This window comes from Erpetoichthys calabaricus, chromosome 1, assembly GCF_900747795.2.
Source record: "Erpetoichthys calabaricus chromosome 1, fErpCal1.3, whole genome shotgun sequence".
NCBI lineage: Eukaryota > Metazoa > Chordata > Cladistia > Polypteriformes > Polypteridae > Erpetoichthys > Erpetoichthys calabaricus.
The window spans coordinates 21,645,912-21,659,765 of NC_041394.2; the positions used below are offsets into that span (position 1 = coordinate 21,645,912).

Genomic DNA, 13,854 nt, shown 5'->3' on the forward strand with positions numbered 1-13,854 from the left:
ATGGGAGGCAACTAAAGGGCTTGAGTAAGGGCAGTTCCGAGACATATCGGGAAGTGGCAGAGTGCGCTGACTCTTTTTCTCCCCTGCCTGTAGACCATTCATGGGAGATCCCACCTGGTCCTCTTGACGTCACTTCCGGGACCAAGCCAATGGAAGGAGACCTTGCCGGCTCCAGCCCCTGTGATGTCATGTCCAGGCTCGCACCAATGACCAAAGACCTTCATGAGCCCAATCCCTTTGACTTAACTTCCTGTCTTCTCCTTTAAAAGCCTCCACCTTTTCCCTGTTCCCTCAGTTCTGTGCACATCAGTGCTGTATTAAATTTGTTCGAATTTGCAGCAAGGAAATTAATTACCCGGGTGGCTGCCCCAAACCTTTTCACGACTTTTATGTCTGGTTTTTGTGTAGACAGACAGACAGACAGACAGACAGACAGAGTACTAGAACTTTCACTTCCCCAGTTTTATTTCAGTGTCTCTAACTAATGGTAAATCTAGGCCTTAATAGCCATAACACTGTGCAGCACACATTACTATTATGCTGAGTGAAGGAAAAACTAAAGCAGAAAATACACTCAAGAGTAATATGATACTATAGATGTCTGGAATGGACTAGGCATAATTACTGGACTAAAGTAATCCAGAACTAAAACAAAACTGAGTGCCATTAGGAACAATGCTGTACATCCTCTCTCTGAAACACTAAAACTGAGGAGTTTCAGCCAACAAATTATTCAGAAGTGTGTCAAGAAATACAACTGGGGCTCCTTTACACCAACAGCAATACACCTGCATAATGCTTCACTGTGATTTACACTAAGTCAGAGGTTTCCTTTCTTTTTAAGCCATTTTTTTCTTTTCAATCTCTGGTGTGTGTGGAGATAGATATATACATATACACACACACACACACACACACACACACACACACACACACACAGGCTTGGAATCGGTTGCGGGGTGTGTGAGCGAGTTTCACTCAGTGGGCACCTCAATTGTGGCAGGGGTGGAGCGTTGTGTTGCACCTGCACACAATTGAACAGGCACGATAAAGGAGCCTGTACAGGACAGAGAATGAGAGAGGGGGGAAAAAAGAAACAGTTCTTTCCTTTAACCTTTACTCATTTCTCTGAGAGAAGGACAGGAGCGAGCAAGAGCCAGTATGACAGGAGGAAGCAGACAGATGGGAATGGAGTGTGTAGCTGGCACTCAAGAGGGGCCTGAAGGTTGTTCCTGCTGAGCATCCTGGGAACTGAAACAACCTACTTACTCTGGAGGGACTCACCCACAAGGCTGTGGAATGGCAGTGGGAGTTGAATGGAGTAAGGCTCAGAGACACTCCGTGGAACTCCATGGGATGGGCAGCAGGGGACAAGAGTGGATCAGAAGGTTGTTGGCGCCTGTTGGTTGACATCTCTCCGTGCTGTGAGACCCAAATAGAGCAAGCCGGAGAGACGTCAGTTATAAAGGGATGCACCAGTGCCTGGGAATTATAAAGGACAGCTTCCTGCCTGGGTTTTATCCTCGTTTTAAAGGAATATTTATTTGTGGACTCTTAATTTCCACTGAACACTGAGATTTTTATGGATTATATATTTATTGGATTTGTCATTTGATGCGCAACACATGTTTTGACTGTTTTAAATAAAAGCACAGACATTTTTGCCTCACTCCCTTGGCCGAATGTGTTCTCATTTGCCTGGCTCATCTTGGTTACGACTATCGATGATCCAGAATCAAGATGCTGCCGGGAGGAACAGGTAGCTTGGAGTGACGTGAACTGTCACAAGAACAAATAAAATTTCTATCCATCTAGAAATTACCAGTTCTCTTACTGAATTTAGCCATAAAGAAACTTGCCCTCAAAGTGGTCATTGTCTCTGCTACACAGCCAGTCTCATCCTCCAGTGACTAACTTCTTTACCAGAGTCGAATAAAGTACAACCCTGCAAGTAATAAAAAGTAGTAACTTTTTACTGTATCCCCAATTTTTGAAACAGTGGAATATGCAATCAATTTGGAGAATATAGCCAGGTGCTCTGGTGTCGTTTCTTCATAAAGGAAGTCTGTAAGAACCTTCACAAAAGAAAGGAAGTTGGCATGATTTTTTTTATTAAAATTGAGCATGTCTCATAGAGTTCAGTCCTGGCAGTTCTACAAATCTTTCTGCAATGAGCCAACAGAAATTCATTAAATCTAGCAAATGGCAAAATCGAGTCATCCAGCTGGATTTAATATCTACTTTATTCATGGATGAAGTCTCCACAATCCAATACAGATTGACAATATGACACCCGGGGAACACTACGCTTTAAGAAAAGTAGTAAATAAATGGAAGATCACATGCAGTCAAGATTCTGCTGCTCATTATATCAAGTGAAGGATACAGCACCTTGACTTGATATAAAAAGAACTGAGCCTAGTGACCACTGGGAGAGATATTTGACCACCCAGAGCTTTTTGTAATGCTTTATGTCAAAAGCATTACTTTAACTGTATGCATTTACTGTTTGCTTCTCTCCTTCCTCCAACAAAATAAAAACTGATGTGTGTCTATCCTTTACAGTAAACCTGTCGAAGCAAACACCACCAGTGATTTAACTACCACCACCCCATTCCAGGCCCAATGCAAGTTAAGCTGAAGTTAAAGGCAGACTATTCTACTACCCTGGCTACACTGTTGTACTCTAGCAAGTCTGCCTTTATCAATAGCGCCTGATGACCCCAACTCTCTTGATTCACTGACACAGTGTCTTACTTGTGTTTCTGAATGGATGAGTAGTAATTTTTTCAAACTAAATAAGGAGAAAACAGAAATTTTAGTGATTGGCAAAAATGGATATAATGAGGTTATTAGAAATAAACTTGATGCATTAGGATTAAAAGCCAAGACAGAGGTAAAGAATTTAGGGGTAACTACTGACTCTGACCTGAAATTTAAATCACATATTAATCAGATTACTTGGAAAGCATTTTTTCACTTAATAAATATAGCAAAAATTAGACCTCTTATAACATTGCAAGACGCTGAGAAATTAGTTCATGCTTTTTTTCTGTTGGCTAGATTACCGTAATGCACTCCTCTCAGGACCACCCAAAAAAGACATCAATCGATTGCAACGAGTGCAGAATGCAGCTGCTAGAACCTCAAATAGGAAAAGAAAATCCGAGCACATCTCTCCAGTTTTGATGTCACTACATTGGTTACCTGTGCCCTTTAGAATTGACTTTAAAATACTGCTTATGGTTTACAAAACCTTAAATAATCTGCTCCATCCTATATCTCAGAATGTCTTTCACCTTACACTCCAAATTGTAACCTTAGATCTTCAAATGAGTGTCTGCTTAGAATTCCAAGAGCTAAACTTAAAAGAAGTGGTGAGGCGACCTTCTGCTGTTATGCACCTAAAATCTGGAATAGCTTGCCAATAGGAATTTGCCAGGCTAATACAGTGGAGCACTTTAATGTGTTTTCAGCAGTTTTTTTTACTTTAAAACATGGCATTCTCATAGCTTCATTTTAGTTTAATCCTGATGCTCTGTATATACAATTAATTATCCTTCATGGTGGCTCTGAAATCCGTACTGACCCCTACTTTCTTTTCTGTTCTTTTTCTGTGGTGGTGATCTGCGCCACCACCACCTGATCAAAGCACCGCGATGTCCCTACACTGACAGATTAAAGGCCAGAGGTCCACATGACCGTCATCATCAAGTTCTTCTATGTGAACCCTGAATACCATAAGGACTGATGGAGGTCATTGATGTCAGGTAGAATGCCTAGAGGGGGCTGGGTGGTCATACATTTGGCAAAATGGTGTATTTAACTTCATAAAATATACCTAAGACAACAAATCACGAAAAGGAATTTCTCCATCCAATCCAAATATCTATTTATCAAATTCAGGGGTGCAGGGGATTTAATTTTGTGCTGAGGAATTAAGCTGGTTTAAAAATAACACTTCATTAAAATTTACAATAAAATGAATGTTTCAACACTTGGTAACTATTATATGTACTTTATGTACTTTATATAATAAACCAGCATGTCCTAAAGCTCCAGAGCGCAAACTTGAATTCTTAGCTTGATTTAGCAGCCTTTATTTAAATTCTGGGGCTAAAAGACACACAGATAGAGAGGGGTGGACAGTAAAAGAGAGTGTAATATAAAGGTGAATGTACAGCAGCCAGACTTCAGAACAGTAAGAAGGCAGACATCTGAACATTTCTTTGTAAATAAAACACATCACAATTTAGAGACCATCTGGCCATTCCAGACATCAGTTTGCGTAGGCAGATTGGAATAACGGCACAAATATTGATGCATATATTTAACCTTTAACAAGAACTATGGACAAAGAAATAATGAATGGGGAAGAGGCAGGCTATTTATCATCTTTACCTCGTTTGATGAATAAAAGTTTAAAATCAAGGCAAGTAATAGAAACTACTGTCAACATAACATTTTTACACAGTGAAGAAATTTTGACACCACACTATTCAGCTATACAACAATGAAACATTCACTTTTGTGTACAACGTGGTTTGAAGAAAGCCAGCTTAGGGAAGCGTGAAACATCTATTTTAATATATGCATTTTTAACAGTGCATAGTATCTGTCTACACATATAAACTGTCATGAAAAAGTATTTGTCTCCTTTACAGTTTCCTCTATCACTGCAAATTTTTGAGGCAGAGTGTTTATCAATCTTAGTAAAGAAACCACGAGTTATTTGAGATTCAGAGCTAAACTTCGAATCACACATAAAACATTATTATTATTAAGACTGTTCTTTCAGAACCATCACACCAGCTTGATCTTTTATATCCTTGCAGAGGCCTGAGAAGTGAATGCACTCTTTTGTCTTCAGTTGTCCAAATCATTGTAATGCACTCGTATCAGAATTACCTAAAAAAAAATGTGAACTACCAAAAAAAAAAATCCAAGCTGCAAAGCTAAAATATTAAAAAAAAAAAAAAAAAAAAAAAAAGAACAGAAAAGTGGATATCTTAGTCTCATTTTACTGGCTGCTTGTACCATTTAGTTTTTATAATACATTTTAATGTTATCTAAGGGTCTAAACAATCCACCACCTTGTACTTTGGAATGGTTGTCCCTCTACATTACTAAACTGTAATCTTAGATGCTCCAACACTGGTTTGTTCAGCATTCAGAGAGTGAATCAAAAAATAACTGACGATGCATTGAAAATTAGCAATACTTTACAAAAAAAAAAAAAAAAAATACCAAAAATCCACCAATTTAGTCTTTTCTTACTTTCCTAAGAAGTTACTAGAATCACTAGCATTCCGTCATGGCAGGAGAAGGGAAATGACCTTCTTTATTTGCTGTTTTATAGACCAGTCACTAATAAATTACCTTAATATGTTTTCTCACCCACCCAAACCCCAGCACTTCATAGTGGCACTATGTACCACTGCCCCTGGGCCAAAGGATGGAGCCACCTGCAACACTGGAATGAGGAAGAATGTTCCATAAGAATATCTTCAAAATGGTGAACTATTTACCTATTGCTGAATGTCCAGAGTGGGCTGGAATAATCTTTTGACATTGGAACCCATTTAGGTTTATTTTTACCAGCATCCAGCCAACTAGAGTGTTCCACTTTCCTCTCTTACTTGGTTACCTGACCACAGTACTTGTTACTAAGCTAGATGTTCTGTTTTCTTCTCTCCTTTTTATATGAATTTTTTTTAAATACCTGTTCTTTATTTGTATATTTTGTTTTTTGCAAATCTGTTTAGCTATTACTATTGCAGAGCACTTTCAGCTACATCCATGTATGAAAATGTGCTATATGCTATAGAAATATTGGATTGTTGTTCTACTAAAATCTAGTATTACATAAAGGGGTACCTGTGTGAATTCCTGACAGAATCTACTGAAATATCGGCAAACAGAAAATACTTGGAAAAGTAGTAAATCATATGTGCAGTTCTGAACTACTCCAAGGGTAAAGAGGAATTTCATTCATTGAAAGTTACAAAGGATACTAAAATACATCCAAAGAACTTCTCTTGCCTTAGCAAATGACACTATTCAGCACTCCACAAACAGAAAGACGCTGAATAAATACAGGATTTGATGGAGAGCAGCAAGGTGGAAATCATCACTAGCAAATGCTAACACCACGGTTTGAATTCGATTGACCAGCAGACCAAGAAGATGGCAGTTGTGGTAGAAGACTAAGCTCTGTGTGTTGCTGGAGTTTTGGGAGGCTAAAAAATACTGCCATTTGTGCTGCTTCAAAAAGGTTCCAGCAAACCATTTCACTTGATAAAAAGCTACACGAGACCTTGACCAAGCTACATGGAATGGGATTATTAACAACAGATGAAAATGGCATCTTGAGAAACCATTAAACCCAGCTGAAGTATTCTCCTAGAGGAGACAGTAACAAGAATTTTAAAAGACAGGATCTATCACTATTGCCAGGGTCAACACAAAGTCTCAGCATCTCAAAAGTGGCAAAGTTGTGGAGGTGAATGAAAGAAATGAAAATCCTACTGTTACCAGTGAGTCTATCTTAGTTAACATGCCTCTGTCATGAGAGAAGGAAACCATACTCCAAGACTCACAGTTTGGGGGTTTGTCCACTGGTTTAAGAAATGGGTACAGAAACGCTTATTTCTAGGTGAATTTTAAATGTTCTTATAAGTAAAATATACATTTTTTTTTTACTGTAAAGATAATCTATTTTTATTGGCAGTTATAGCTGTGATTGGCGATTGTAAATTTAAATCATTCATTAATTAATTGTAAAACTACAGATTAGTATTCACCATGTAAGCTAGATGACGTTCCTTCTTCTGCCAGGACAATAATTGTGTTCGTTCTGTTAAAATCATTTGCAGTATTTCTGCATTCATGCTATACAAAAACAACCCCAAATCAGAAAAAGTTGGGACAGTGTGGAAAATGTGGATAAAAAAAAAAAAAAGCAAGTTATAAATTCTCCTCAAATTTTATTTCATTGCAGACAGTATGAACACAAAATAATTCATGTTTTTTTTTGTCAACATCATTTGATTTGTAAATAAATATCCATTCTTGCCATTCAGGCTTGCAACACATTTCAAAAAAAGTTGGGACAGTACAGCATTTACCACTTTGTACAGTTCCCCTGTCTTTTAACAACACTTAAAAGATGTTTAGGCATTGAAGAAATCAAGTGACTAAGTGTTGCAGGTGTTAGTTTGTCCCACTCTTCCTGCAAACAACGTTTTAGGTGCGCAACAGTACAGGGTCTTTGTTGACGTATTTTTCGTTTCAAAATGCGCCAAACACTCTCTATAGGAGACAAATCAGGGCTGCAGGCAGGCCAGTCAAGCATCCGCACCCTCTTCTTACGCAGCCATGCCTTTGTTATGCGCGCAGTATGTGGTTTGGCATTGTCTTGCTGAAATAAGCATGGGCGTCCCTGGAAAAGACGTCGTCTTGAAGGCAGCATTTGTTCCTCCAAAACTGAGATATACTTCTCAGCATTGATGGTGCCATCGCAGAAGTGCAAGTTACCTTTGCCGAAGGCACTGACACAACCCCATACCATGACAGACCCTGGCTTTTGGACTTGTATCTGGTAACAGTCTGCATGGTCCTTTACCTCTTTGGTCCGCAGCACACGGCATCCATTTCTTCCAAAAGAGATGTAAAAAACCGATTTGTCTGACCACAATACACGTTTCCACTGCACAATGGACCATCCCAGATGCCTCCGAGCCCAGAGAAGTCGACGGCGCTTCTGGACACTATTTATGTAGGGCTTCCTTTTGGTACAGTACAGTTTTAGCTGGCATTTCCTAATGTAACTACGTACTGTAGTGCTTGAGAGTGACTTCCTGAAGTAGTCCTGAGCCCACGCAGTTATATCATTTATTGATGAATGACGGTTTTTAATGCAGTGCCGTCTGAGGGCTCGGAGATCACGGCCATTCTGTTTAGGCTTGTGCCCTTGGCCTTTGCGCACGGTAATTTCTCCAGATTCCCTGATTCTGTTCACTATGTTATGCACTGTAGAGGGAGAAATGCCCAAATCTCTTCCTATCTGTCTTTGAGAAACGTTTTTCTTCATCATTTCAAAGATTTTTGCCCGCACTTGGTGGCAAACTGGCGATCCTCTGCCCATCTTTGCTCCTAAAGGAGTAGGCCTTTCCTCGATGCTGCTTTTATACCGAATCATGATTGCAATCAACTGTTAACATCACCAGTTTCAAATCACATCATTATTTAGTTATTAAACCTCATTACTACCCCTTAATTGCCCCCATCCCAACTTTTTTTGGAATGTGTTGCAAGCCTGAATGGCAAGAATGGATATTTATTTACAAATCAAATGATGTTGACAAAAAAAAAAACATGAATTATTTTGTGTTCATACTGTCTGCAATGAAATAAAATTTGAGAATTTATAACTTGCTTTTTTCTTTTTTTATTCACATTTTCCACACTGTCCCAACTTTTTCTGATTTGGGATTGTACAACACAGTATTTTAATTAAACAGGTTGCCATGAATAAAACCTAAATAATCGCTTAGAAATGTTTAGTAAGTTGTACACTTTCTGTATATGTAGACAGCTGTATAACGTGCAAGGATTGTGGTTTACTAAAGTTGACAGCATAAACAGTCCACAATTCAGTAATTATGATGAGCCACACCTGAGCGGTTCACAGCTAACTATTCAGCAAAAGGTAATTAAAAATCAGGCACAAGTGTGACCTTTACATACAACTCTTTGACAGACTGACATCCTCGGCCATATTGGACATGTAGTAAAAATACATTTTCTAGTGCAAGTCATGTAACTCTAAATGCAAAATCAACTATGCTACTCTTCATGTACAAGTGAGTTGTATTTTTCATCTGGTGAACCTCCCTGTTATCTCCTCTAGCCTAAATCTAAAGCAACATGTACCAACTAACAATCAGAAAACCACAGCAGCTTAATGAAACTTAAATGTATAAAAAAAATAAATTAAAAAAAATAATAATAAACTATCAAAATTGCCTTCTCCTGGATATACTTTATTAATAATACTTATTTTTCCTTACCTGGAAGAAAACTTTGAAAGGCATGCAGAGCACAGAATGAGATATACTGTAGGGTTAAAACTGCTCCTTTTAACATTAACATGGTCTTAATATCTGTAGTGGCTTTGCCCAGGTTTATTAGTCTTAACTCATTCATACCTCATTACGGGTCTCTTGGTCCAAATTCACACAGAGATCAAGGGGTACACCTTGCACCAGCTCCATTGTCAGGATACGCTGGGTAGTTAAATCATCTATAACCTCAGGTACATAGAAGAAAGAGTCATCCTTTAAAAGCTCCCTGCCGATAAAAAGACTGGTTGTTTAAAATTGGAAATCTTTGTTTCATTAGATCACACTAACACAGTTGCACTGTAAATGGAAATTTGTAAAGAAGTTATTTACTACTTTAAAACAATATCAAAACAAGTGTTAACTTATTATACTACTGCATTAAAATGTAACAAACAATTAGCCAAACCAAAAGGTACAAATGCATCTGCAGGAAGAGTCAAAATGCAAGGGATAAGAGAGAGAAAGAGAGAGGACAATATACAACTAGTCATAAGCAAACCTGCAAAATGATCTTTTACCACAAAACTCGGCAGACCCTGTGTAATCACTACTCTGTCAGACACATTCCAGTAAACTGTACAGATTCATGTCGCTTACAGGTGAAATTAAAAATCATCTCCTAAATCAAGTGTATAAAAAAAAAACAAAAAAAACTTTGAATATCTAATTTGCATTGGATTCTTTATGAACTCAAACTGCGAAAAACTATCTGGCTCACCATGGGACGAGAAACTGGCAAACTGTTACATGTTGGTCCTCGCCAACTTGTGTTTGGCATGTGTACAATCTACTTCTTGTTTTTTGCATTCTTTCTATAAATAATCACCTACACTTGCCAACCCTTTAAAAAAAAAGCTGGAGCAAGATTACAAGATTCAACTTTTAGTCTGTTAGATTCAAAGGTGTTATAGTCTACAGCCAACACAAGAGGTGTGACTCAGTTGAGAGTAAACAAATAAAGAAAGCTAGAAAACAAACAAGGGGGAATCATCAAAGATGGAATAAAACATCATGGACACCAATATCCTCTGCAAAGCAGCGCTGTGGGCCATAAACTGTATATACTGTACAAGAGGAAGACCGAGATGTATCAGGAGATGCTCTGTTCTCTATTTATTGTAAACATGGCAGACTCAAGGACATTGGATTCCGAAAATGAAACAAACAAGCAGTCTGTCTACCACATGGTCAGAAGGAATAGTTAAGGAAACAAAGGACTTGGCCAATATCGTTTCAGAGACCTGCTAAACTGGGGTCAAATTATAAAACTTGCTGTTTTGTCTTGGTAGAGTATTATATTACTCTACTTTCCTCTTTTGTATTATTAATATGCAGCCTCTGTCAGAACGCCTGAAATCTCACAGACTTATCACAGTTTATAAGGTTTTACAGTATATAACTTCTCCCCACCTTCCCTCCTACATCTATAACCTCAGGCAATTAGGTGTAGTAAAAGACAAGCAGGAGTTAAGTTACAATTTAAACAATGTATTATTGATAATATTCATAAATAACAATATGCAAAGTACATTTGAATATTGGCAACCATGCAACCTGATAAATGCTGATGTGTAGTTTCAGGCGGCACATAGACTTGTTAGTTACTTAAAAATGTCTCTAGTTAAGGCATCATTTGTGGTCAACTTTCTTCAGAACAGGCCGCATGCCTGTCTCAATATGGCTGCCGAGCTGTGCTCTTCATTGTGTTGAGCTTTTCAGTTCATGTATCAGTTTGGTGAGACAGAGAGTGTGAGATAAAGCAAGCAAATTTATGGGTTTTCTGTCCAACCCCTACAGCCAATAGGGTGTCATGGTACTTAAAGGCTTTTGGTACAAGCCAATTCCAAACAGCCATGCTTCAGACCAATGGGGCAAAGAACATCTTAACACCTGCCATCCCCCAAAACCATATGTTAAGGTAAAGCTTGGCAGTTAGGCAGCCTGGCTTTGTGTGGGAGTTGAGAGACTTCAGAGAAACATTTACCAAACTTGTTTCAGGCACTTTCCCCCAAATCCTGCAGTAAAATTCAAAGAGACTCAGTCCTGGTGGGAGGAAGGGGTTCTTAAACCATCAAACCATTGCTGTTATTATCAATAATGTAACACTAATATTACATTGCTTTGCCTAAGTTACAAATAAAGACATACAAAATATGTATCAAGTTATATGCAAAATCTCACATCACAACACTTGCTTATGCACAAAAAAAACGGCTTGAAATGTGCATGTGCAGCTTTATGCACCAATTTCAAGATTTACAAAAGAAAACCTGAGAAAGCTAGCTTATATTTCTGGTAAATGTGATACATCCGTATACAACATTTAAGGGAAACTGGGAAATGACAACACCCTTGATCAAGAAGGGAAATGAAGGCAAACCAGCTATATGACTACTTGTGTATAATAATACAAATCACCAAACTGTTATTACAATGTGCACTCACCTAACAAACACATTATACCTCAAAAGTGATGACTGATGTATAGACTCAATTTTATTTCCCTTATAAGAGGACCAATGTTGTGTATTTAGAATTGGTAACACAAACTGACAAATTGCAAAGGTTAGAAACCAAAGCACAGTAAAAACACAAGTGTGACTCACTCTGCATATAGAAAGCTATACATACTTTGCCCCATAGCCTTTGTACAGCCTAATGGTTTAACACAATATGGCTGGTTTGGTACTGCAGGAAGACTAGGCAAATGGTCATACACATACAAAGGGAACAAGTTTTCTGGGACTGGTCTTGATTTTGTTCTTGCCTATGATGATTACTTGCTTATGGGCCAATTTAGACTTTCAGTAGAAATTCTCTTAGAACTATAGTATGTGCTGAGATGGCACTGGCATTAGAAAGGCAGACTGCCTGTTACTGGACTGCACCTCTACTTATCCAGGTGTTAACAATGGTTGTATTTCTGGCGACAAACACATACCAGAACTGGCCGACAGATCAGAAACATCTCAGCCAAGCTTCAACTACATTATGCTACACTGTGTTAGATGCCGCTAACTGACTGACGAGGCGTCACATTCATTTTTCGTATGTTTTAATTGTGCATACCTACATTAAAAGGAAATCAGCAGCAGTGTACATTTTTCCTAATGTAAACGTGACAATTGACTTCACTCACATTGTAATGAAAGCACCTTGTAAGAATAATGCTGCTGCTGTTAACCATAAGCAATTACATTCCATTAATGCACAAGTCATCTATGATGCTAAGGTGAGACTGGCAAATGTTGAGGCTCAGTGGCCTGTAACACATTCCAATCTGCTTCATATATCAAAGTCCAGTGAGGCCAAGATGACAACATAAACACAAGTATACTCCTCGAGTGCTTTGGGGGAGAGAGGAGAGAAAAAAAAAATTGGTAAATGAAAGTCATAAACAAAGCATGGCAACGTAAACCTTTACAACACCTACTACAGGACATTCAAGAAAATGCAATGTAAAAACATCCCCAGAAATAAAAACAAAAAACATTTGTAGCAACTCTCATTGTGACTGAAACATCTTTACAAGAACAAAACCATGAAGATCGACTGAAACGCTCACCTGAATTTCTTAGCACACACAGCCTCTCTCTTGTAATCACATTCCCACTCAAGCTCTCTTTGAAGAACCTCTATGCTGTTGTCTGCAAATAAGCCTGGGAGGAGGAGGAGGAGGAGGAAGAAAAAAAAACAGAAAAGAACATATTTCATGGGGATTATCTTCTCTTGCCTGGCAAAATAAACCCACCCACTTATCATTTCATACACCTACTTTGCCCCACTTGGCACTGTGGCAAAAGTTAAGACTGGGCTAATACATCAGTCAATTTTAATATTAATAAATATTAAACCGAGCCTTGTGGTGTTTGCTGTTAAAATGAAATACAAAAGATATAAGTAGAGATTGCTGGAGGGAATCAGTGGGGACACTTGGAAACCAATAGATTTTCTAGATTGTAACATTTTTTTCAGAGGCTCATTTCCAGCCATGTGGCCTTAGTGATATTCACTGGGACAACACAATGGTGCAGTGGTTAGTTCTGCTACCTTAACTTCAAGACACTGAGTTTGAATATTAACCTCATAAAATGTCCAAGTGGAGTTTCTCCTTATGTCTAGATGTTTTTTTGTTTTTTTGTTTTTTTTCAGCCACAAACAACCATACATATTAAATTTAATTGCTAACTCCAAATTGGCCCAACATAGGGGAGTATGATTGAATATGTTTAAGTGTGCCAAGTCATTAATTTCCCATCCAGGGGAGAAGCTAGAACAGATTCTTGTAACCCACATCTCTGTACTGGATGAAGCAGGCTCAACAAATGATTGGAGGATTTTTCCTGAGCAGCTCTGCACTGGACAAACTATGCAGAGCTCTGAAACAGCTACACTGAACTCCACGAAGACTGAACAAATTCAAACCAGGACCCCAAGAGCTTTGACTAATTTCTGTGTAGGAGACACAGATATATAAACTCTATTTTATAATAAAAAAAAGCTTTTGCCTACCTTCTGGAAGCAATACACTCATCTTCAGAACGGAGAGCAAGTTGTTAAGGTCACTGCGGATACTCTGAGCAATTCCTGGATACTAGTAACAGAACACAAAACAGATCGGTTAGAGACACACCATGTACTTCTCTCTGTCTCATTATTATAACTCCCTACTGGCAGGTGCCACTTATAATCTTATATCACAGATCCGGTTCATTCAAAAAACTCTGCT

General features: G+C 38.4%; 1 protein-coding gene across 1 annotated transcript in view; it reads right to left on the bottom strand.

The window, feature by feature from the left end:
- The window catches only part of coq8b (coenzyme Q8B), a 65,767-nt gene that overhangs the window by 12,989 nt on the left and 38,924 nt on the right, over window positions 1-13,854 (bottom strand). The window contains exons 9-11 of the mRNA XM_028796167.2: window positions 13,638-13,719; window positions 12,691-12,784; window positions 9,210-9,351 (exon numbers count right to left, since the gene is read on the bottom strand). Coding sequence (XP_028652000.1) covers window positions 9,210-9,351; window positions 12,691-12,784; window positions 13,638-13,719 — 318 coding nt within the window. The remainder of the gene's footprint in view (window positions 1-9,209; window positions 9,352-12,690; window positions 12,785-13,637; window positions 13,720-13,854) is intronic.